At 38.1% G+C, this 27,835-nt stretch overlaps 1 protein-coding gene across 1 annotated transcript in view; it reads left to right on the forward strand.

Moving 5' to 3' along the window:
- STPG2 (sperm tail PG-rich repeat containing 2) overlaps nt 1-27,835 on the forward strand; it is a 388,217-nt gene that overhangs the window by 125,212 nt on the left and 235,170 nt on the right. The window contains exon 13 of the mRNA XM_053461576.1: nt 5,555-5,670. Coding sequence (XP_053317551.1) covers nt 5,555-5,670 — 116 coding nt within the window. The remainder of the gene's footprint in view (nt 1-5,554; nt 5,671-27,835) is intronic.

Consider the following 27,835-nt stretch of genomic DNA (forward strand, 5'->3'; position numbering starts at 1 on the left):
GCAGTGTGAGGGGTGAAAGGTGAGTGCGAGGGGGCGGAGCCACTTCACTTGACTTGCCCCCCAGGCCTTAGGCTGCCAGCCCTCCCCTGTTCACAGGCAAGGATATTGCTGCTAGTAAGATTGCACCCAAATCAACCATTTATCAGATCATCAAGAACTTCAAGGAGAGAGAGGTTCAATTGTTGTGAAGGATGCGACAGGGCACCCAAGAAAGTTCAATAAGTGCCAGACAGGTGTGAGTGCATCTCCACGCACAGTGTGGTGAAGACTATTGGAGGATGGCCTAGTGTTTGGAAGGGAAGCAAAGAAGCCACTTTTCACCAGGAAAAACATCACGGACAGTTGAGGGCATCCGGAAAAAAACTTATCCGTAGAAGACAATGTGAGCGCTAGCATCAGTCCTGTGTCATGACAACAGTAAAGCATCCTGAGATCATTCATGTGTGGAGTTGCTTCTCAGCCAAGGGAGTGTGCTTATTCACAATTTTGCCCAAGAACACAACCATGAATAAAGAATGGTACCAACACATCCTTGCCATAAGGGAAAAGTGATAACTAAGTGGCTCGGGGAACGAAACATCAAAATTTTATGTCCATGGCCCGGAAACTGCCCAGACCTTAATCCCATTGAGAACTTGTGGTCAATCGTCAAGAGGCAGGTGGACAAACAAAAACCCACAAATTCTGACAAACTCAAAGCATTGATTATGCAAGAATAGGCTGCCATCAGTCAGTATGTGGCCCAGAAGTTAATTGACAGCATGCCAGGACAGATTGCAGAGGTCTTAAAAAAGAGAGGTCAACATTGCAAATATTTTCATAAACTTAACGTAAATAAGTGAGAAAAATATCTAAGAACACTGAAGCAGCAAACTTTTGGCCATGCCTGTACATGCCAGCTGTTTCCATTTGGTCAAGGCAGTCCCCATCTTCAACATATAACCATTGATTGAAATTATACACTTTAATTACTACTACGAGCATCCTGAGTAGTGTATTATTATTTTACGATCAAAAGCATGTCATTTTCTTCTTATAACAGCAACAGTTTTTTTTTTATCATTTAACGACTAGGTCTTTATTACCTCTTTTACTAGCATAGGTTGTTTTAGTGTAATGTAACGTTTGACAGAAATTTGGTTAATGATGTATTACTAGTCAGCCTTGATATTCACAATTAAAATGCTTGCCATTGTATTGCTTAATAAGCATTGCTAGGCAACCAGAAATAGAGAAACAAGTGGAGCGGAAGCTTCTGCTAGCATTTTTTACCCATAATAAAATCTATGAATCATTAATCAACATCTGCAATTATCTGTACTTGTTAAACAAACTTGGAGAGAACAATTAAAAATGGGGGGAAAAATCCTTTCCTATAAATGAAAATTTGCTTAAATCAAAAAAGGCTTTCAAGTGGGTTAGAGGGAATTATTTTGTAGCAGTGTAAATTATAGTCACCAAAATAAATGTAGTGCGAAGGGCTTTTTATATGAACCACAAAACATTCCTTTCACTTGTGAGAGCCAATTGATCGACAATAATTATGTTTAATTGTCTGAGTGTGAATTTGTAATAAGACAGAAAGTTTCTCACGTCTTCATTTGCTCTAGAATGGAGCCAGGGCCTGTTTTGAATATCTGTGTTATTTAAAATGCTTAATATTGACTCTGTAAAATTTACATGTACACAACCCGCTTTACTGGCAAACAGTAGATATATTTAACTTATCAGAAGTCCCCATTCATGTATACTGTAGTGTATTTTCCATCGTTGGAGGTATTTATTTATTTATTGAAGCGAGTGAATAAGACTCATTTCATTCCTCCACAAACTGCCTCTATGTAAGGGGCATAACTCTGTATGCTTCTTGCAGATGCTCAGTAGAGCTCAGATTCTGGTCAATGGCAGTAGTATCTGCCAGTCACATGTATGATAACAAAAGGAGTGGTACTGCGCATGTGTCCTGATTTAGAGGTGAACAGAGGATACATGAAATGACACAGAAATGATTTTGTAATGAAATAATTAGTCGGGTGGGATACAAATTTATTTAACGAATAAAGATGTCACTCAACACTCTTTGTCGTAGTGCTGTTTATTTCATCGTTTAAGTGACAACGTTTTGGCCCTACACCTAAAACATGATGTTGTTGAGCTGAATCTGCAACTTTACTGTGAACCCTCCTATCAACTCTCACTTTAGTAAATAAACCCCAAAAGTGTAAAAAAAAAAGTGTTGTATCCCTCAGGGCAGCTATGATGACCATACCTGGGAACATCACAGGGTAGACTACCTGAAGCTCTTCATCTTTATGGAAGCAGAGCTAGCCATGCACAAGGTATATGCACAGAGTATAGCCCCCGGTAGTCTTAAATGGGCTGGTATTGGTAAGTGGGTAGGCCGTTGATCAAACACAATCCCACTGGCTGGAATTAATGGAAATGTGAAACCTGGAGAGTTCCCAAGTATGATGATGCCACAAAATGCCACACAAAAAACTTATGTGAAAAAAACATTAAACACTCAGCTTACTATAGAGTGCCTTATAAAACCCACTCTAAAATGTATACATAAATTAACTATAATCTAATATTACCCCTTTTGTCTTTATCATGTATTCATTTGTACCATTTTAGTTTACTAAAACATGTGATTTCTTTTTAAATTATTCACATTTTTCACTTCCTTACATTTCTTGCCCTGTAGCATTGGCTGACATTTCATAGAGAATGAGCCAGCACCGGGTGGAAAAAAAAATATAATTACAGGAAGCACTTGCTTTTGATTTTCCCATTTCGTACACTTTATGATACAGGCAGATATGTTTGATTTGGAATTATAACTTTCATTCTTCACTGACCTGTGATTAAAAATCTGGAGTTTTAGAAAATAAACATATTGCTTTTACATAAGTGAAGTTTTAAAAAATAGCTATTTTTCTTTTCTGTGTTTAAATAAACAGGTCGTGTTACATTTAATGTTTTCTACTTAATGAATATTTTACAATCCAGGGGGAAAAAAAAATCTATGGAACACACACATAAACCAGAGACAAGCGTAACTCGACCTTGTCCAGAAATATGTCCAAGAAAAAGCAATGCCTAATTTATATTGACAATCTCATGCTGAATTAAAGAAAGGATGAAAGCAGCACTTAATATTTGCATAATATGAGCTATACTAATGCACTTTAACATTTTTCAAATTGACTTTATTGCTGATCTGTGCGCAATACTCAAGAGGATAAAAGGTATTGCAAAGACTACAGCACAAAAAGGTTCCACTAATGCAACTGATATGTATGCAGAAGTTTGGCTCATGCCGCACATCTAGTTGGCTTTGATGCCAATTCGTATCACAAAGGTTCCCGTCACCACTGAAATATTCATAAACGGAACGCATACTTTCTGACCTTACAAAGCAGGTAGCTACGCCGTGCAAATGTAGAACTAGAAAATGAACACTTCTCAAAAAGCACTGGCACTGGGGTCATAAAAATCATGGTGTGTTAAGGTGGCTACTATGAGTATGTCCAGATGCTGAGATACAGAATACATACAGTCAGGATTGTTTTCTTACACGTTTTCCCCCCTGGGAGGCTTGGGCAGTTTTATTTTTATAGTTGTGCTATGATCATAGTTACATAGTCACACAAGAGATCCTTGTACAGAAGAAATTTGTTTTGCATTTTTCCTCTGTAGGGGCACAAGTCAGCAAAAGATGCTCTCAGGTGGGGACACACTGTAGGGCGCAATATTACGTTGCGGTCTGTTCGGTTTTTGAGTTCTCATGCGTCTTTGTAAGAAGTTTCTTCCTTTGGGGATCTCTTGGTGTATACCCCTAGTGTAATAAAGGTGAACCCACACATTGATCTCCTTGCTTACTTGTGCCATCAGAGATACTAACTGCATGCCACTGGCAAAGCCCCGTGAAAGCCAATTTTGCATTCTGTTTTGGACTGATGATAAGAAATGTCAGTGGACAGGGGCGTAACTAGAAACTTCAGGGCCCCGGTGTGAGAATCTGTTAAGGCCTCCCCCCAACCCATCTATCCCTTTCTCACTATCTCCCCTCTCCCTCCCTACCCCCTCTTCTCACTATCTACCCTCTCCCTCCCCCCCTTCTCACGATCTACCCTCTCCCTCCCTCCCCCCCTTCTCACGATCTACCCAATCCCTCCCTACCCCCCTTTGTAGGTCACTTACCGTCAACTCCTGTGTTGGGAACGTGAGGCATTTGTCTCTGGTGAAGCGCCGGCACCCGAGACAAACGCCTCACGCTCCCAACACTGCACTCTGGGCAGCGCTGAGGCAGGCGGCGGTGGCAGCGGCAGCGGCGGGGAGCAGAGGAGTCCTGGATTTCTGTCAGTCAGGGGGGCCCAAGAGGTGACAAGCGGTCGTTTTCAGCAACCGCTTAACACCCCTTGGGGCCCCCTGACTGGCAAAACTCCAGGGCCTGGTCGCAGTCGCGACCCCTGCGACCCCGGTAGTTCCGCCACTGTCAGTGGAGTTTTTATCTGTAATAATATAAATGATGCTCCAAAGCAGGCATGTACTGTAGTGCAGGGAGTTAAATTGTCTGTTATTGGTTGAGTTGTTCTCATGCCCCTTTATGTGGTTTTAATGTAGCAAACATATATTAAAAAAAGCATCACAGGAAAGTTGGCATTGATGGTTTGTCATCCCTTACGTTGCATATTTTTCCTTAACCATTTTGATGTTGGTCAGTTGTTTCCGAATAGGTAAGTATAAAATAATCATAACATATTACTGATATTCAGAGAATGGAGATTTTATGCTTGATAAATAAAATTCTTCACTCTGCACTTTGAAATTTGACTGCATCATCAACAAGTCTTTTTTTTTTTTACATACAACGTGGTAACAAAGAGCAACACATTCATTAATTCTTACAGCTAATAGATTTCCGTGTCCCCATGCTTTATAATTGTTTTGAAAAGTGTACACAGACTAGATTATCAACTCATTTGTTTCGTATTCATAAGCTGATTCCAATACTGTCTTGCTCATTTGCTCTTCTCATTTGCAATTACTGCATTGTAAAAGAAGAAAAAAGATGATTCTACGATTGCAGTGCAGACAATAGCTCTGCTTCTTAATATGGAAATGATGTATACTCGTCCAAAGTTTATAGATGGCATATGCTATTGTTTTTTTTTTCTTTTTTATTAATTAGCCAATTATTTTGTTTATTATTATAATTTATCAAATAGCGACAGGGTCTGTACTCTGTAGCATCTTACAATGTACTAGGTTGCGTACAGGCTGAAACACATTGATTGACACATTATGCCCCAGTCTTGATCACATAAATAAATGTTAGGTTTGAAACATGATATATGTGCAAAAAACAAATGTTCATGGTGTAATAAATGAAAGTTCAAACATGCCATATTCACCTTGACCAGCCAGCCAACCATGGGAGGTATGGTCTACCGGTGCTCTTACCAATGCTTTGGGGATAGGTATGAAGGATATCTCGAGCTATATAACTATATCTTCAGTGTCTAAATGCAATTCACTTACTTTGTAGGACCAGGTGCCTATAACCCAGTGATGAAACTGGTCACTCAAGTTGCTTTATCTGTTCCAAAAGAAGAACGTTTTAAGGAGCCAAAGGAAGACACCCCTGGACCTGGGACTTACGAGGTATCTGAAACATTGTGTAATACATGTCTGTTGTGTTTAGTATCGAACATGGTCATTTATATAGCCCATGTCATCAGAAGCATAGGATTTGTTGGGAAAAACATTCAGAGCATCTAGTCTGCCCATTTTTCCCTGTACTCCAGCAAAAACTTTAGAAAGGCTATGGACTGGTTGTTAATGGGGGAAGGGTTAGCCACAAGGCATGTAGGTGGTAAAGAGTATGGTAGGTCCACTATAAATGAAAAGATGCAAACAATGTCTCTTCTCCGTCCCTAGTCCTTATGGGCATTGCAATAAGCTGTACAAATGTAGTGGTATTTTGAGACATTTAACTATCTGCCCAATCTTTTGGAGGGCAAAAAATAGCATATCTGAGGGCTCGACAAATCCCTGGCGACTCAAAATCCTGGCGCCTAGGAGGTTTGCTTGGCTGCGGCTTGCCTCCCCCAGCTTTTGGGCTTTCAGCTGCTCTCAAAATCGAGTGCTGCACCTACCTCAGTGTCCCCCTAGGGCTTGGCTATAGGGGAAGCTCAGGCAGGCGCCCGCAGAGAGCCAGCAGTGGACAGCTTACATGCCATGCAGAGAGGTCCGAGGAAGTAAGGGGAGGGTTAGTGTATGTAACAATATTCTCTATGTCCCTGTAGCATCTGCTGATATGTTCTACTTCATGCTGTAAGTAATTATGAAGTACAACATTGCATTTGAAATGTTCCTTATTGTATGTCTTAGTCGAACTAGGAGGGAAATCAGCAGAGGAACCACACTGAGAGTAGCCGACGACCCCCAGCCAGGACAGCATGGCATCAGGCAGAACGATAACAGGAGCAACAGAGGGCAAGAGGGCAATTTACTGCAAAGTTCAGGCAAAGTCCATCTGGGACCCCTACCTCACTGTTTACACACGGGCATATCAGATTTGACACAGAAGGGGTTAATCCTGCCAGTTTATTAACCCACTATTTGCAGAGCAGATTAAAATCTCATTTTGTTGGTACTGTGGCACTCTGGAAAATTCATTTCCGTGTGATCTGAGGTCGCTTGCTGGCATTTATCATGTGTGTGGCTCATATTGGAGATTTTTATATAAAGATTCATGCTGCTGTCAGTGTTCTCAGTACTGATAATATTTTATAAATGGTTCTTGATCTTTATTATATGGGATGACACTAGATTAATTTGTGGAGATCCGGTTGGAAGGTCCCCATTTTACGGTCTTTACAGAATCTGGGCAAAGTGGTGGCAAATACGTAACTTTTTTTTCCTGTGAAATCCTGTTTTCTGCCAATGTCTGCTCATTCACTATTTAAATGCCGGGCACCGGAGGGTTTAATGCCCCAAAGTAGTTTTTAGAATGCACCAATATATTTGACCCTTTAGATACTGTTCCCAACATTCTGTTTGGCTCAGGGGAGAATATCTGATGTGTCATTATTAATTTATAATGAATGTGATCACACATCCAATATTTAACAGTACAAGGAGTTAAGAATATTAAATATGTCACATTGCTGTTCATTTTGGGTGTCCTGATGGATATTATATTTTCACAGCAAAAGCATAATATTTTATATTACATAATATTTTTAAACAAATCACTGCTTCTTTTAAGGTTTCCCTCATTATATCAGTTAATGGTTAAACTTAAATGAATCAAAATAAAAACATGATTGGGAGAAAAACTGGCTCTTATATTTTTTGGCTGGCTCCTTGATCCAAACATATCTCTATAAAAAATGCTTTGGGGGGGAAAACACCTTTTCCCCCCCCTACTCATAATTCAGTGGGGCAACACATCATTGGTACGCTATCCATATAAATGAGGATACTTTTGTAATGGAATCTGTATTTAGTATTTAAGATATTGCAAAATTGGTGAATCGAAAAATTCTGAATTTGCATTGAAAACTATTTTTATGTTTACACCCGACCAGAAACATTTTATCACTCCATGGTTACAGTATGGCTGACTAATTTAAAATGTTATATTTTTTTAATATTCCAGTTTGAAGTCTAATAAGCTTGAAATTGTAGATACTGCACGGTGCAAAATATTGCCTTAATTTTCTGTTCATTACAAATTCAGTCAATGTTTTAAATTTTTTACGGCTCTCTCAAAATGTTTACTTTTCAGTTTCTGTAAAAGTTCACCCTCGGGTTTGTAATTAGCTATTTAACAAGCCTCCACAATCGATAAAGAAAAAATATTAACCTTTGTACGGAATCTGCAATGATTATAAATGTCAGTCCTACCTCATAAAAATGCACAAGCAGGTTGTGAATAATTATGCTAATGTAGGCATTAGGGATTTCAGAAATCACTTAACTTTCTATTGCATCTATACAGTTGGTTAGTGTTCTCACAGCCCGGTTACATAATTCATTCGCTATGAAAAAGAATGACGTAAGACTGATTTTGTATAGTACAGAATCTTATTAGAGCCCTGGTAGGGATATTACAAGTTTGAATAAACATCAGGGTTCAAGGTTTTGAAGCTTTTGTTGGTACAGGGAGCCCTGAAGTCCCTAGTCCTCAAGGTGGTTCTAGGTAGTGACTATAGCCACTGTTAATTATTTATTACCCATCACATTTCTTGCGAATGAATGAACAATTGCTGACTAAATGTTCCTTAGGGCCCAGGCAGAGGTTTTATTTTTTTATCAGTAATTAAAAGATATATTGCCTAATTGCCTACATTTCTAGTCTTTTTTGCCGGGAGGCACAAATCCTGAGAGTAAAGTATGTGTCTCCTTACTAACAAACCTCTATATTGTGTTTATAAGTGTAGTCACAAGATGCAGAGGATGCTTGATATGACACCATACCCTGGGGTTCTGTGTTGGATAGAGCACATAAACTTGAGAACATTGTGAGAGTTTTATGCCAGAAGACATAGATGAAATTCACTCACTTTAAAATAGCAATGACCCCCTCCCTCCTCTATTGTCTCTTTATTTAAGCACATCATCTTAATGCTGTGGTAAATAAGCCTTTGGCCACATAGATGTCCTCTAATTCGGTGGGGCTCAACTCCAGGCCTTGAGGGCTTTAAACATACCAGGACATTGGCTGTGTTAACATTTCTGCAATGTTTGTGTTTAACTGTACCCACACAAATTATATATTGGTTTTTTTTTCAGGAAAACAAGGGATTTCTTAGGTACCATTTTTTTGATCATATCATCTAATTTCTTAAAGAAAATAATAATGTATGATAAAAATTGACTCCTATTTGAAAAATATTTTACTCATCTAAAAAAGCTAATGAAAAAAACTGCTAAACGGATTATAATATTTGTTTTATGTTTTGCTTTTTTATTGCAAGTTATAGGGACATAACTACAAGTAGCATATTGCTATTTCAAAATATAAATTTCTTGATTTTCTTTCAAGCCAAGAGATTGTGACATTATAACACTGATATCTGTCAAGAATCCCTGAATCATTTTTTTCAACTTGGGGAATTTTGACACTTTTTATGAAGTCATTTTACCACCAATCTTTGCTAAAATTTGCCAAAGGTAAACCTTTTGGTTATTTTTTTTAGAGGCCCCATGTGAGAAATGCGAACAGGATGAAAAAATGTCAAAATTCCAAGTCGAAAACCTGAAACGCGCACCTGAAAATAATTTCATATTTTAATTGATTAATTAAATGTAATTATTTTTTTAATTGTATTTATTTAACTTATAAATAATACATTTCACTCAAACTGAGTATATATATATAATGTAGTTGCAATGTATTTAATTAAAAATATAATAATTTAATTAATGAATAAATAAAAAATAAATCACATTAAGAAGAACCCTAGAAAAAAAATGCACAGACAGCAAAAATAATGCTGCTGTGCAAGATCCCTGCCTATGCATGAATATGCCAAGGAACATCATTGGACGTTCCTGATTGGATGTTGCCGATTCAGCAATACCCACTGAGTGACGGTAGCAATCATTGATCACTACTGAAGCTTCTGCCAGGAGAAGGTTGCCACCATATTAAAAGACTTGGGGTCCTTCAACAGAGCGACTGTGATCGCTCCATAGAGCGATAACATAGGGCCCTACATTTTATAATGCGATAACATAGGGCCCTACAGTGTTGCTGACTGTCTCGATGCTTTGTAGCAACACTGTTTAAATGAAGAAAGCAATCGCTTTCTAAGCTCTTTTAGCCCCATGATGTCATCGGTCCTTTACTGTATGTTTTTTCCTTGACATGCCACCATGACACCTCATTGGTCTTCAACTGTGTGTTTTTCTGTGACGTGCTTGGGTTGCCATTGTGTTAAATTGTTTTGAATTTTGTAACTTATAAATACTGTGCTTTTCATTTAGCATCTAAGCTATTCTGAATATAAAACATACAATTGTGTTGATGCCTCGCAAACCAGATTCTTTTTTTTTCTTACCGAATGCTTTTACTTTTGCTCTTCCTTCTGCTTCTGTCACTTTATTTATAACCCGTGACACTATTATATTAATAAAATTGCTGAAAATGTAATATCGTAGTCTTGCGATAACGGATGCATGATTTTGACAGACTATAAAACGTCTTTTATATTTTTTTAATTCTCAAAGGAAGTAACTTAATTATTAAGAATTATAAATTGTCTTTTAAAGCTTAATGTGCTACTATTTATATTTTGCATTAATAAATGATGCATAAGCTGTATGTATCACTTAACACGTTTCTAACAATTCTTATCTTGTGCAATCTTCTGTGATCTATGTACTAAGTCTTTTCCTCTTTTTTCCTCTTAGAAAAGTAATGACAGTGGGGTTTATTCAGTAAAGGGGGAGTTGTCAGGAACATTTTGCAGGACAGCGAGATTCGAGAAACTGCTGCCGGTTTGAGTGACACTCGACCTCCTAAACTCTGCCCCTAGCATCCCAATTTGCCAGGCGTAGAAGTTGGGAGGTATGCACTATTCATTATAAAGGGCCATCACCAGCAAGTTTGTCTAGCAAGATGGTTTGAGATGGCCCTGTATAATGCACACATCTATGTGTAAGTATATTTTCAAGACCTTCACTGATTTGACTGTGCATTGTAAAGGGGGTTAGGGCTCGCTCCTGATAATGTAGAGGAATCAAGCAGCTAAAACACAACTCTTCTACAAACTCTCTAGCTAACTCTTGCTTTAGACACTAGACCGAAGAGAAATGAAAGAGGAGAAGTCTAGTTGTGGTCTGAAGCAGGGGAGGATCAAGGTCAACTGGGGCCCTGTTACAAGGAGCCCCCTCCAGGAAAAAAAAATCTATCTATCTATCTATCTATCTATCTATCTATCTATCTATCTATCTATCTATCTATCTATCTATCTAGTATAGTATTATATAGTCAGCCCTACTGAAGTTCTGCAAATACATTATTTTAAAGATATATAGGATCATGCAGTATGTATAAATAGCAATGCTGGTATAAAGTGCTTAATATAAAGCAATCAGTGAGATGATTCCATTGGTTTCCATGGTGATTACCCAAAGATGCTTTAATAAAAACAGCATATAGTTTCAAAATGTTCACACTTGGTTCCAAGGTTATTATAGTTTGTGAGTTATTCTATGTTCCATTTTGTGAAGAACTCAGCAAATATGATCTAGTGACGACAATGTCAAAAATGGTTCTGGCCTTCTGCAGACTCTGCATTATTTTCTCAAAGACCGCTAAGCCAGTAAAAAAAAACAAAAAAAAAAAAACAGATGCTAAACTGTCTGGCATACGCAAGTCTCCTTTTATTTGGAACCGTGATCTAACACCCAGAACATATTTAACTTCTACAGGTTTAAATGAGAGACGATAACATGTTATTAGACAGAAGCCTAAGAGCACAGAAACAAATAAAATACAAATTATAAAAGGGAATAAAAAAAAAAGGAGTATTATGTGAAATGAAAGTTATTAACTTGTAAGGGAAGTATAGAAATCTCATGTACTGCAATTATGCCAACGATACAGATAATCTCATCTTTATTCATAATCAGCAGATGTTAAAATAATTGATGATATTTTTTTCTTACAATTGTAAGTATCACAAATGAATCTTTTGATTTGGGGATTTGCATCTGTGTGCATGGATGAGAAAATAAAGACAGGATTAGCAAGAAGACACATATACAAATTCAAACACATATTCAGTGTAACCTATTCACATCTCTCGTAACTATAACACATCTAGAACATTGTCATTATCTTTACTAACTGCACACTATTCAGATCATTGGAATTTGTGTCCCCTGTTCTCCCAGCCATGTGCTCATCTCTATGTATTTATTGCCCTTTTATTCTGCATAAGCCTGCTGGTATACTCTAGCTAAGATGGATACACACTGATATTCAAAGAAATAGTAATTTATTCCAGGCTTACCTGGTTATATATATATAGTCACTCTCCTGGTCCTCAAAAATGTGCTCTATGCAGCCCCTAAGGCTTGGAGTTAAGTATACTTCCCAATAGTCCTGTATTTAAGACAATCAGGATTTGTGGACACATGGGACAGGTAGCTGCCTTTCTGTCCTGTGCTTGTGGACAGTGGGGATCATGGATCAGTTAGGGAGATCCTTTGATCACCTCTGGCTGGACCAGGGAGCTCCACAATCAATGGAGGTCTGGTGTAACACAGACCTCCACTGGAGCTCCCACATGTCCAGCTTGTGAAATGCTGCCACTGAGTGCCACAAAGCTGCTTTTCCTATACAGCTGGCTGAGCCCACCCTCTAACTACTCTCACTTCCAGAACTCGCCCACCCCTCCAAACCGGTTTTCATGCCCCCCAACACAGGTGTCTATATTAGGAGGGTATGTCAAAGGGACACCCTAGTGCTCCAAACAGTCCCACCAAGCAAGGATACATATCACAGTATTTTGGAGCAGATCAGGTGGGTATTTGGTGATGCCATTCAGTTAGGCCTACCTTAATCTTAAGGTCTGAACCAGCATAAAATTAGTTTATCTGTTCATCCTATTGAGGGTTGTAGTCAAGTTTACGTTAATGAATACCATGAAAAATCTTGGTATACCTTACCCTGTCTCAAGGTTTGGGTGAAGTTTGGTTTTACCGGTAGTTACACACACTATTTATAAAGTATTATAATTTATATTTAATATTAGTTTATAACAGAACAAGAACAGCTTATTATACTGCTCTTTGCCTTTACCTTTACTCCGTAAGTTATAAATGGGGCTTCTGATAATACCTTGTGAAAAATAGTATATAAATATAAATATATTTCCAGAATATTCTATCCTAAACTAGTTTCAGTGGTATTAATTATTCTGGTGGTACATCTGTCAGTAGTAACGTATAACAATATATTATCCACGTTGTACTTCTCACCAATACTTATGCATTTATCAGAACAAAGCATAAATAAGTATCACCTAATAACTGCTATTAGCGGTCAATCAGGATAATGATAATTTGGTGCAATATGTGTCAGTACAATGATCGGAGGTAAATGTCACAGTACTGTTTATAACGTTTCCATGGTTCCTGTCAAGTAGAATCATCCCTGTGACGGAATATTTTATTTTCATGTGAAAAAAAAAAAAATATTGAAATATATTTAAAACAAAACAAGGATCTAACCAGATTTCCAATTAGTTATTTCTGTTTTAAGTGAAAGCAAGCACAGCATGCAACACTATCAGGATAATGGGCTTTATGCACCTGCTCTCACCGGTTACCTAAATTCCATTTACTCATTTCATTTCATAATTAAATCTGAAATGTATTTGAAGATAATCGTGTCTGATAGCTGAACATTTATCTACGTGCTAACAATAATAATGTTAAAAACTGTGCATTTTACATCACACAATGCTTGTTTTTTTTTTTTCTGTAGTCCATAACTACAGTCAAGGTGCCTTTCAGTAGATGAAAATGACAGATAGGTAGCGTTCTGACTATCCGGTCTACTGTCATTGTGGGCACACATCATGGCGACAGCAGGAGACAGAGTGCATCGGGATACAGATACACCTTTTTGCAGGAAAAAAAAACAAGATAAATGGGGATAATGCCAATGCTACCCTGCTCCTGCTCAGTCATTAGGATGACACTTCTATAACTGATGAGTTGACATGAGAAATGTCTTTCTTTTTTTTCCTGCAGCTATTTTCCGTAGCTTTTAAGCGGTATGTGTATCGTGTAGATGCCGGTGCATCCCACTTCCATATCCCAGATAATGACAGCAAATCGCATACTCTTGGAAATTAAAGCAAGCGATATTCAGACTTGATGGCTGCATTAGCCAGAAAAGCTTGTATACTCTGTCTTTTGTACTTATAGTTAAGGTCAAGAATATATTTATGGGCAATTGAAGGAAAGCCAACTTATTTTCCCCAATCTGTTGTAAAAACAGTTTGAATTGTTTAATTTGTTAGCATGCATAAATATATTTGAATATATATAACGCCAATATCGGATTTCATTACGCTGTGGCATAAATGCGTCTGTATAGTCGCACATTACCACTGCATGTTAAATAATTGAAAGAGGGTAGGGGCACCTCTGTCTTGACAGCGAAATAATGCATGCTCTCCTCAATTCCATTCAAATAATCGCAATGGAATATTAAGCTTTTCAAAAATAGTAGGGGGCTTATTAGAGAATTTAATTACATGCCCTCATTAGTCATGAGCATGATTAATTTATAAATGAAGAGCTGGGATGTATTACCTGTTATACATTCAGCACGCATTTCCTCCCCAAATTCCGCAATACACTGCAGTAAAATAGAAAAACCCTAAGAGAAATGTATTATTATTATTATTATTATTATTATTATTATTGTTATTATAAAGATTTCAGCTTTATATAGATGTCAAATCAGCATTTTCTAGTTTTTTTTTTTGTTGTTGTCACACTAGTCATGAGTTTTAACATTAAACAGAAAACCTGGTAATTTATTTAAGTTTTAATCTAGCGAAACCCACTTTCTCTCTGGGTTTTAACCACTAAATTTTACTGTGTGGGTGTGTTTCAGTGGGATTCATCATGTTAACAATACTTGCCCTTTAAAAAGTTTTACTGCAGCCTCTCACAGTTTAGTGAATAAATCCCAAATGAGCTTATACACAGAGTGATTAAAAAAGTATTGAACAGTTTATAGGAAATTTTGTAAAATTATAAATAAATAAAATTATAGGCAGAAAGACATAGTCGTCGTTAACTATAAGCTGCAGGATTTCTTGTTGACAGCAGGTACATAAAAGCCAAAGTAGCTAGTCTAGATATTTATTACAACTAATAAAACAATACAATAAGGGTGATTTTAAAGCAAATTATTTTTCTTGTGAAACTTGATTAAAGCAGTTGCAAGAAATGAATGATACCATGTGAACATCATATGGGCATTAAATCAACCCTTTTGTATTTCTTCTAATCCTATATCAAAATAATGCTATACATGTTACATTATACCTGCAACCTTATAAATTGGAAATGTCAGTATATGCCCTTAGGTGATAGCTTCCTCCTACAGACACGTGTTCCAGTTTTTTGGCTATTAAATCCTTAGATATTTATTACTTTAGCTATAGGCCGCTTTTTTTTTTTTTATTTTCCACCATGTATTTTATGTTCCTGTGTATGCTATACTTAGGATACACTACCCAATTTTCCATGCAGTTTTAGTGCAAGATATCCCCAAGCCAAACATATCATTATGACATACTACATGATGATTCTAATGCAAAAACCCCCATATATATCTATATCTATATCTATATATATATATATATATATATTAGAAAAAGTTAAGAAAATTCTGAATTCTTTATTTCCAGCAACTTCTGTGAAATATGCAATAAGTCTACCTTCTTTAGCTATACCATTTTTACTATATAATATGCACATGAGAACTTGCCTTATCACCCAGATTGCACCCACAGAATTTGCCCCAGCACTGAGATTGCACCCATAGGACTTGCTCAGATTGCATCCAGAAGATTTACTCGGCCCCCAAGTTGCACCCTCTGTGGTTTCCTCACAGAGTTTTAGGTCTTCATTCAGGTATCCTATTAGTCTGGCTCTGGCACACCCTTTATTCATTCCATACCCTTTAGGCCCAAAACATGTATAGACTGTTAAAATACACACATATACTGTACTCCATTCTTACAAATGCCTGCCAATACATGCATACACACTTTCCCTTTACGTAAACATCCTGGCTTACACTTATGTTGCATGCACACACTTGCTTACTCTAATATACAAACACTTTCAAAAGCACTCTTTCCCGTTTCTCATAATTTTTCCACTGTGTTATGATCTCTCATCTCTCTCATTATCGCTTCCCTTTCTGCCCATCTCTCCTTTTTCCTGTTACCCCCATTGATCTGTTCCATTTATATTTATCTATTCTTCTCTTTGACCCTCCCCTTTGCCATAATCTCTTCCATTTCCCTTTATCTCTACTCACTTGTACATACACATCATGCTCACACACCCTTACATATACTCATCCATGCCCGCTCACACACATACACATCCATGCTCACACACCTTACACATGCACATATATGCCTACACACATATATATCCGTGCTTGCACATACACATCCATGCTCACACACACATACACATCTGTACTCACAAACACACATACACATCCATGCTCACACTGTAACGATCCGACGAGAGACGGGTCCCGTCCAAGGTCGAGGCAGGCAGCAAACAAGCAAAGTCCAAAAAGCAATCCAAAGTCAAAAAGCGATCAGAGAGTAGTCAGGAACAAAGCAGGAGTCAGGAAACCAGTAAATCAGAATATAACACACTAAGACAGTGATAACGTATGTACCACACAAGGGCTCAGATTAGAGTGAGCAGGGGGTTTAAATTTGGGGCCAAACAGCTGCAGCCAATAATCAGCCAATCAGATAAAAAGCGGGAGGACCCACCCCCTAGCGTGGCATACGCACGTGTGCGCACCTCCAGCACACCGAGGACGGCAGAAGAACCTCTCCAGGACCCCCGCCGCAGACCCCCGGCAGGAGAGACAGACGCCAGGACGGCCGAGGACGGCGAAGAGGGCGATCCCCGGCGGCGAGCATCGCCGGTGGACCCGACGGCGGGCACCATCGAGGATGCCCCCACCCGAGGGAGCGGGACGCGAGACGGCCGGACAGCAGCAGCGGAGCCCCCTGGACAGACCCGCCGGCAATGTGACACACACACATACACATCTGTGCTCACACATATACACATCCAGCTCACACACCTTACACATGCACATACATGCCTACACACACACATATATATCCGTGCTTGCTCATACGCATCCATGCTTAAACACACATCCATGCTCACATGCATCCATTCTCACACCCACTTACACATACATGATCACATACTGTGCTTAACATACGTACTCACACACAGACATACATACATGCATGCCCACAAACACTTTCCCTCCTCCCACCCTTACCCACTCCCTCCTTGCTTCACTCACTGCCTCTTCTTTGCTCACTCACCCCCCCCTTAGCATAGCTGCATAATTTCTTTGGTGCTTTCACATAGTGCAAGCAGCCTCATGTTTAAGATGACCTTTCTTTGACAATGATCTGTTCCAACCTTCCTGGGCCAGTCCGAAATTGTTCATAAAAGGGGTTGTCCAACCTGGACTGTCTCGGACAGGCTCTTTGAACAATTTTGGACTGGCCCGGGTGCAATTGTGGCATCCTCCTGGTGAGTGTGCTTTACATTAGAGTCTCCATTTGGGAGCTTCAACCAGTTGGGATTTGGGTCTTTAACCCAAGTAGCTCACCCCCTGGCAACTGCTGTCATGGCATCATAACAACCATTCATACTACCAGTCTTTTCTTTATATTTAAAATTATCTCTGTACATATCTTCATTTGAAGGGACATACATGGTCATAATAATGTAATTTTTTACGTATAAACCCCTACCTGTATATATGGCCATAACCCCTTTTTGATTATAGAGAAAAAAAAGAACCTTAAGAAAATAGCAAAGCAGGGTTACATGTGTCCCTGATAATTTAACCCAGCTGATAATTGGGTTCAATCTGCAAAGAAAAACATGTATTAAAGAAAATAATATGGTACAGGTAAAACTACTTGAAGCCTGCATGGGATTTTTTCTTTGATCAATATGACAGCTTGACGCATTATACCCAAGAGGCGAGATACATTGTATCCAGGAGGCAAGAAATGCTATACTGGAGTTACAGCACTCTATTGCATTCAGTCTGCAAAGGCAAATTTCTATATTTCTGCAGGAGACCCCCCTTTACAAACCTCTATTGCATCATCAACTATCATGCTTAGGAAGACTAATGTCCGATATCCATTCTGTTCTTGCCAAAAAAAAAGAATCCATTGTCTGTTCTATTCTGTACAAAATGAAAAAATACAAGAAACTGGCCCAGCATATTTTCTATGACACATAAGTAGGTAATTGGGAGGAAAGTGACCTAAAGCTTGAAATGACTTAAATTGTGGTCCCTGCAGTGTTCTTTTGATGCATGCCCTTTAAATGCAGTGTCCTTTAGATGTCTACACCACTAATTCAGTTATTATTATTATTTATTTAAGGGGGCTAGCAAATTTGGTAGCCTTATTACAATGAGGGAAGACATAATTCAAAAAATAAAATATGAACAAAAATAAGACACATGTACAGGAGGTGAAGATGACCCTGCACTTGCAAGCTAACAACCTATTAGAAAATCATATCTTGGAGCTGCGCAGGAACATATCATTTTTTTTAAAAAGTCCTTGGAGATTCATTTTATTCTACAGGTCAATTTTAAAAGGATAACAAATTAAAAAAAAATAACAATAAAGAGGGCTTTAAGGTTACAGATGAGGATCGCTGGATATGGATCCAGCAGTTTTCTGGTGTACAAATAAAACTTAGGGAGAGCAAGTCTCTGTACAGCTTGTAACAAAAAGTCTCCTGCTGTTTCAGTGAAGGAGAATACACATCAAAGTACTGGGAACTGCTAACGCACCTTTATTCTAAGTCCCAGTGTTACTTTTCTGTCCTACTGTACTTCCATTATAGGCATATTATCCACCACCCTTGTCTTGAACTTTTTCTCAGCTAGTTCAAAAAAGAGCTGCGTCAATTAAATAAATATTTTCCAGGCCCAGTTTGAAATTCTGCTGATCCGTGAAGTATAAAAATAAATCTGCAAGAGTGTGTTTTCTCGCGAACCATCCTAGCAAACCGAATACATTTATTCATTTCTAATCAGCCTTATAGGTGTTTAAAACAGATTAGGGATTTAGACTAATTGTTCTGCAGCCAAGGAAAATGTGAAATATTTTGTACTTACTAATAATTATGCCTGATTTAAAACCAGGGAGTGCAGTTATAGAGGAATTGGTGGGGATTAGATTGCTTAATATTGCATAAAGCGCAATTCATTTTGCTTTTCAAAAATATTAATTGTCAGGAAAAAGCTTTCATCACTATAGCATATTCATTTGCATGGCAATTAGTGTTTTTTATAGTGATAGGTGTTGCAGAAAGTAAGACATGTTCCTTATTATGGTAGTCTATCATGGAAAAGGTTATCAAGGTATCTTAATGTGCTGAGCATCATAATCCAGCAGGGGGCTGCACTGAGACCTTGGAGTATACATACTATACATATCCTACTAAGGGACATTTGGTTATGCCACCGTGGCCTATGCATTCCCCCACCAAAATAAGGACATGTGTATTGCATACTATTATAGGAGAGTAGCTAATGTCTTTACACTCAAATGTGTTAAATGCCAAAGCAGCCATATTACAGAATTGTAATGCAATAATTTATCCCATGAGTATGGGCTGTGACTTTAATTTGAAGACCTTTCTGCTTTTGCAAGGTACAATTATACTATAACTGTATTAAAAAAAATGCAAAAAAACATCTGCAACCTTTTACCTTTCAATCTTCCATGTTATTCAGCTTACTTAAAACTAAATAGTTAGAATCCCGTATATAAAATCTAACTTTTATTGATATACATTTAAAATGTTGTTATAACACCCAGTAGCATATAAGAAAAGTTATGGCTACATATTTGCATGTAGGAGACATTCTTACCATAGGATGAAGTTTGTCAGACCAGACAGTGGGTAGAATAGGGGGTCTCAGAGAGAGAGAAAAGTGGGCTCTACTATTTCTGGATGAGCAGTCCTCTAATCTCATTGTCTTGTGTATATTTGGCCTTGGCTCAGGTTATGAAATGAAAGGCTATCATGTCCCATTGAATAGCTCTTAATACTGAATTAATATAAAATACTAATGATATATCAATTACTTATTATTATTTCCAACTTTTATTGATATCATTGAACCACTTTTTGTAAAAAAAAAAAAAAACCTTCAACAGATTAATCTCATATGTTTAGTACCATTAGATGAAATGCTGCCATTTTTATTAGATGGAATTTCCATGCCCAATCTCTTTAAAGTGTCATTTTTGAAATGCAACCTATCTCACATTTATTGTATATTTTTCCTTTTTTATTTACAATCCTATACTACATGTTTATTGTGCGAGACAACATTGACCTATGTGGATTGCTGTGTTGTTTTACTTGGCAAAAGCTGTGTTTTATAGTACTATTCACCGATACTTGGTTTCCCATTAAAAAATAATAACTACAATTTAATTGCAAAAACATATTTTTACTACCCAGAACTGCACTGTTGAACTTAACCTTTTGGCGGACCCGAAGTCCAACACTCTATCAATATTTTAGAATTATAGACTCCTTGAGCTGTCGTACGCGTGTGATTTATGGTTAGTTATTATAATATATAGGTCAGGACTAAAAATGTTAGAAGTTTTTGATCTTCAGAGTTCACCTTGTTTTATTCCAAGTACATTGAAACCCCTGAGTCAATGTTTGTGAGATTCTGCAGACTGTAAAGTCATTACCAGTCTGGATTTAACAGTCTGGTCCAACATCTCTGTCCTAACGGTAATGATTTAGAATCTGCAACATAACCTTATGACAAAAGAAAACTCATCCAGAATTCCTCTACTTCGATAGATTATGAAAAGTTTTTTTTCTGCATTAAACCTAATAGATACTTACAATGAAATAAACAGTGCTGTTAAAAATTCGGCTTCTCTCTTCCATAGTTTTTTCTCTTTCCTGATTTAAGCGTCCCTCTGTAACTTCATTGTTATTTAATTATCCTGACTTTAATTCCGTATTGTATATTGCTGAAATCACCTCCGGCAAGCAACACAGAAAGTCCAGTGAACATTAGGAGACAATATGTCCCTCTGGACATACCTAATCTATTGACGTTCTTTCAACAGCATGACGTTCATATTGATGGGATTTTGATTCAAACCCTAATTAAATAGAAGAGCAGTATTGATTAGTATTCTCAAAATTTTGTGATTTTGTGATTAACTTCACAGCTCAATTTGCTTACCTGTATACGAATGGCTTCAGTCACATCTCTAGATCAGTTATTCAACACTTTTATGTGATTGTGAATAGACCCCAGAGATGCACAACCAGGGGAGGGCTGGCAGCCTAAGGCCTGGGGGCCAAGTCAAGTGAAGTGGCTCCGCCCCCTCGCACTCACCTTTCACCCCTCACGCTGCTCCCATCACTATGCAACCATCAGACTGCTGGAAAACTTATCTAAACGGCCGCTGGGTGCTGATGCCACCGGCCGGAGCTACTTTAATCCTATTTTTTATTTATTTAATATGCCGGATTGGCTTGCCATATTAAAAATAAATAAATTAAGTATTAAAGTAGCGCCGGCCGGCAGCATCAGCACCCAGCGGCCGTTTAGATTCGATTTCCAACAATCTGATGGCCACATAGTGATGGGAGCAGCGTGAGGGGTGAAAGGTGAGTGCGAGGGGGCGGAGCTTTCACCCCTCACGCTGCTCCCATCACTTGGCGGCCATCGCATACGGCCGCTGGGTGCTGATGCCGCTGGCCGGCGCTGCTTTAATACTATTTTTTTTTTTCATTTAATAGCCGATCCGGCTTGCCATATTAAATTTAAAAAAAAAGTACCGTATTTGCTCGATTATAAGACGAGGTTTTTTTCAGAGCAAATGCTCTGAAAAATACCCCTCGTCTTATAATCTGGGTCGTCTTCTAATCAGACCTCAAATAGAGGTCTGATTAGGAGACTAAGATCCAGATCCCCCGCACCGCTGCAGGGGACCTGGATCCTCCTGTCGTCGCCCCCCCCACACACACACACACTTACCGGTGCTTCCGGAGGTGAAGTTGGCAGCGGGGGTTTGTATGCGTCCGTCGCAAATACCTTCCCCGACTGTCAGAGTTCAGAGTTCCAGAGTTCCTGATCTCTGACAGCCGGGGAAGGTATTTGCGACGGACGCATACAAACCCCCGCTGCCAACTCCACCTCCTTCCGGCTGCCGCGGAATGAGACGTCAACCCGCTGCCCCGGCAATACAGCAGGAAATTGGAAGCACCGGTAAGTAAGTAAGTAAGTGTGTGTGTGTGTGTGTGTGTGTGTGTAGGGCATTTCTGGAATGCCTTACACCCCTATATGCCACTCTGGCACTTAGGGGGTTAAAAGGTATATTATGGGGCAGAGTGGCATATAGGGAGGTATAAGGCATTTCAGGAGGCAGAGTGGCGTTAAGGGGGCATTTAATAGAGCACTCTGCCTCCTGAAATGCCTTATACCTCCCTATATGCCACTCTGCCCCATAATATGCCTTTTAACCCCCTAAATGCCAGAGTGGCATATAGGGGTATAAGGCATTTCTGGAGGCAGAGTGCTCTATATAATGCCTTTTAACTCCCTTAATGCCACTCTGCCTCCTGGAATGCCTTATACCTCCCTATATGCCACTCTGCCCCATAATATGCATTTTAACCCCCTAAATGCCAGAATGGGATATAGGGGTATAAGGCATTTCTGGAGGCAGAGTGGCACATAGGGGGTGAAAAGGCATACCATGGGGCACAGTGGCATATAGAGGGTTAAAAGGCATATCATGGGCCACAGTGCCATATTGGTGTGGCAAGCCTGGGGGCAGATGTGCGTAACTGGGGGACAGGTTGGAAAATACAAGAAATAAAAACAAAAAAAAAATATTTTTCTCAATCATAGCTTTTATTAAAAAAAATAGTTTACATGAATTAACATTTACTGGTAAAGCTTTTTTCCTTTAGGGTCGTCTTATATTCAGGCTTTTTCTTTTTTTCCTAAGTTAATATTCAGATTTTGGGGGGTCGTCTTATAATCAGGGTCGTCTTATAATCGAGCAAATACGGTATTAAAGTAGCGCCGGCCGGCGGCATCAGCACCCAGCGGCCGTTTAGATTAGATTTGCCCCTGAAAATTACCTCTAATTCCTTACATGTTTTTTTCTATTTAATAGATAAAGGGTGGGCAATCATTTTGTAAAGCAGCCACCCAGCAGAGTTTAATTTGCTTATAGGTCAAAAAGTAATTAATAATATTCTATGTGGCAGAAACAAAAAAATATTTTTTTATTTTATATAGTGCTATCATATTCTGCTGTGCTGTACAATAGTTAAAAAGGACATAACAAGTAGTGCATCATATTTGGACTTACAGAAACAAAAGATGAGGGGGTCACATGCTCACATGTGCTTACAATCTAATTCATACTTAAGAAATACAGCAAGCTGCTTGTTTTGGACATTGTTAAACTTGAGTCCTTGTTTCTGTTTACCTTACGTCATCTGCATATAATTTAATGCAAACTTTATGAGAGATCAGTTTGAATTGGTGCCTGGCTGTTAGTGTATCCTTTGTTTTACTTGTGCAAGGTGTTGATTTGATGAGTCTATAGTGGCATCCTTTTGGTTATGGTTACTCTTGTGTCACACTTTCCAACATGTAATAAAGAAGAACAGACAAAATACAATGATGGATGAAGCTACACATCATTTTGCAGATGGCCCTCTTTATTATTGGCTGTCATTGCAGCATATGGTGCTACTTTTGACAAGTGACTAGTTAAGCCAAATTGCTATAGTGATTTGGATATAGCCATGTTAAATGATATATGATGTAAAACATAACAGCTGCATATCTAAAATAAATGCAACTCAACTACACTAAAAAATTTTCAGATTGCAACCTTTTTTGTGAAGCATTTATATCTAAAAATACAATGTAGAGGTTACCATGGGATGTCTATAGACGCATGGTTAGACCATGCGTGGATGCGTGGGCAGCAGTGGGGCAATTAAATTGAAAGATGAAAGCATGCTCAGCCAGCAGGGATAAAGAGGTAAGTCCTGAGTTCCAGACAATCCACTTTGTCTGCAGGGTTGAGTGGGGTCACGTAACATTGCATTGCGTAATCTCGTGGTAGTAGCAACTCCCACATGGTTGCTGAGGCTGCAGAGGGTAATGGTGTGTGTAGGTATGTTAGTGTGTGTGCGTGTCTAGGTATGTTAGTACATGTTTGTGTATAATTGTGTGTAGATATGCTATTGTGTTTGTGAGTGTGTACATGTGTGTTAATCTGAGTGTCTGGATATATAAGAAATATTTATTTTTAGTAAATCTTTACTGTCCCTTTAAAGGATAGTGTTAGAACTCTACATGCTCAGTACTTAAGCAGGAAGCCGCCTGTTTAGCAAAGAGCAGCCTGTTTCCTTATTTCCTCACACAGGAGAAAACAAATGGCGTTCCCTAGACAGAAGCTCAAATTAAACAATAAATAAAAATGAAATGGCTGATTGATTGCACTTCTAAAGTATGTCTCAGAAGAGAGGAGTGGGTGGCTGGAGGGTTTCCTCAATAACTACCGTTGGGTTTTACTTCAAGAGTGTTCATTCAAACAGACAGCAAACCTATATCAAGCAAGAATTAAGATGATTATTAGTTTCCACTGTCATTCCAATGTCTAATCATCCTGCCTAATCCATTTCTTTATTATAATATCAAACCAATATTACACCAGCTATTTGCATGTTAATATTAGCTTACCATGCAACCTAAAAAGAATCATATGCGTTTAAACAGAAGTTGTAGAGACAGCATGCCTCTAGCAAATTAATTACCAGAGGATCAACATCGGAGGACTTTTTCTTTGCCTATGAATTATATTATTATCATTTTCAAAGAAAGAGTTTTCAAATATGATGCATCAGTCGCTTTTAATTGACATTGTCTGAAACAGTGCACCAGGAATCTTAAAATCTTGGGTATAATATGAATCTCTGTATAATACGCAGATATAAGTTTACATTCAAGTTTGTAGGAAACAAATAAGTACTTGTGTATAAAATACACCAGCTTTGTAGGTTATTTCTACAATCTTTATTCTGTTATTCTGTGATAATCACAGTTGTAAAATATAGAATACGCTTGCACCATCTTTGGGAGGTTTCAAATCTCATTGCACATATAAACTAAAAAAAAGAAAAATGCCAAAGAGAAAAAAATAATAAAAAATCCATGTGAATTATTGCATTTTAAAATGAGAGGGAAGCTATTTCTTCATGACTGTTAATACAGTATCACGGGTTAATATTAACAATATTAGCAATATGAGACCCGTGAGGTTCTAAAAGCTCACGTGACTCCACATCTTTTTCTTTGTTGGCTGGATAAAAGTCAAGAGCTGGACTTGAGTCCGCTTCAACCTCTCCATGGAATACTCAAACTAATCATCACAAGAAATTATTCAATATGCATAAAGATATAAAGGAATAGACTAAACTGGGATTCCAGATGTAAGATTATAAGTATCCCCCGAAGCAATAAAAATGCTAAAGAGTTAAAATTAAGCCATTGTATTCCCATGGCAAGATGACAAAATCGGTAAGTTGTGTAGTGAGCTTTTAAAAGGGGAGATGGGTCCAATCAACATAGAATAAGTAATAGCAGTGCATAACTTGTGTGTTAATGAGTTAATTCTTCTGCTATTAACTTACGAAGAAAGGCAAGTGCAGGTGTCTGTGCTAGTTACTAATATACTACTGCAATTAACACATCGCATAGCAATTTTATGCAATCCAAGACAAAGGCCCAGAAACAAAGACAATGAATTTAGGACAATCGTGCAATCAAATGCTTTCTTTTATTGATCCAGTGAAACAAAATGTAACAGTTTAGACCTTTTGTGAATCAAGTGGCTTCACAAAGAACCTGTACAGAGTTCATATATAGCCTTTCCCTTAATCTCTCGTCTAATGAAAAGGAAGCCTATAATTAAATGAGTAGGTCTCTTCGTTTCTTGCGGTCCATGTTATTAGCATTCGATGATGAGGTTTTTAGAAACCATGGTCACTTTATCCTTATTTCTGTATTTATAAATACAATTTATAAATACAATTTTACAAATATGGGCAGGTTAATGCCCAAATAATGTCGTTTTCCGAACTTTCTTAATAGCGGTTTCACTATAGCGGTAACAAATTTTGCAGCAGCCAAACCACAGCCATATTGGTGAATGCACGTATATGCAATTTTTACCTTTTTGACTCAATTATTGTTGACACAAACGCCAAATAAGTTGAGGTAATTGCACTGTATACAAACAGCACTATATTATAGATATCGTGTGTTTACACGGGAACATTGGCAGTTACATGCATTTCTTTCATAGTGTTAAGATTTGTAGGTCATTCTTCATAATAACATTGTGATAGCTGTGCTCACACAGCGTGCTACTGAAATATTACACCGGTTGTTCCATGAGACTGACCTTTATGAAAATCTATGGCGAACAGACCTTTACTAACCAATTAATGTTCTGCCCCAGCATATACTGATCTCAAATAAGGCAGATGATTTTAATGGTAGAGAAAACCTACGAAAAAGGAGACGAACAGAAGCAAAATTAGTTACCGCTATAGTCTACTGATCTTTTTTTCGCCAACCAGGTTGTAGGTGAGATTTCCAATGTGTGTCAGCACACTTTAAATACAATAAAATATTTAAAAAAAATGCATTTTGGAGTTCAAATGTTATGTGTAAGAAGTGAGAAAAGGATTCTAATGACAATAGCAATCAATGGCATCACCCTGATCATTAGACAGTTTCACTAGTTGCTATCTACACCACTTGCCTTCTCAAAATTGCAAACTTAATACTTTAAGATATTGGCCAAATTAAAGTGATCCCAAACTACAGCATCAGCAGTCAGCTTGTGTCTTAATAGGCATCTATAGAACTTTTCTTATGCCTACACAGTGTATATCAAAGAGAAACTGGATCAAGTACAGGTGCTGTAGAAACAACTGGAGCCCAAATGTACTTCACAGATCTCTGTGTTTAATGGTGTGGTAGGGGGCAAATATGTCTCTATTACTGCTGCCAATACATTGCTAATGAGGTGTTGATATCCTTATACATGAGGACAACCTTAGGACAACCCACCTTCTCTAAGTATAGGAGGTATAGCTGAAGACAGGTATCCCAGAGACCAAAAAGTAATTACTTAAAAACCCTTGATACGTACAGTAGTGGGCAGAGTCAACGGTTTATCCACGCACCCAGCTTACCAAAAGAACCACTTTATGGCGCTGAGTTTCAGACTGTAGCAAGATGACCATGTCAAAAGAGCTCCATAGTTGGTCTGTGCTACCTCAAGAGGTTAACTTTCCCTGTACAACAGAATATATAATTCCCCCTTCTAAGTATTTTAAAACCAACTACCCTACATATAAAATGTTCCCTAAGTCAGATTGAAAGCACTTTAAATGAGCAATGTTTATTTTCTTTACAGTGATTAAGTTACAGCGAATAGGTTCTGGGTTTTAGCTTAGTTTTTTTCTTCTCTGAAAATGGATTCTGTTCTCGCTAATTTCTATCTGCAGTAAATGCATTTGTACAATAATGTCTCCTGGTTCAATAGAAACCTTTTTAGAAGCTATTTCCCTAATGCAGTGCGGCGAGTAAACACTTCAGAACATTATATACCAAGAAAGATCATGCTGTCTAATAATACACTGTTTTATATTTCATGTCTGTTATTTGAAGATATATCTTAATGAAGAGGGATATATATATAAAAAGGAAATGCCACATCTCCATAATACAGTCCATCAACATACTGTGATGTGTGTTTAGAAGCTAAAGAGTCTATCGGGAATTTTAACTAAACCATAACAATGAACCTGTGGTGACACTGATTTAAAGAACATAGGATAAGCAAGATAAATCATATTGATTCAGATGTTCAAAGAC

This window comes from Spea bombifrons, chromosome 1 (genome assembly GCF_027358695.1).
Source record: "Spea bombifrons isolate aSpeBom1 chromosome 1, aSpeBom1.2.pri, whole genome shotgun sequence".
NCBI classification, from domain to species: Eukaryota; Metazoa; Chordata; class Amphibia; order Anura; family Pelobatidae; genus Spea; species Spea bombifrons.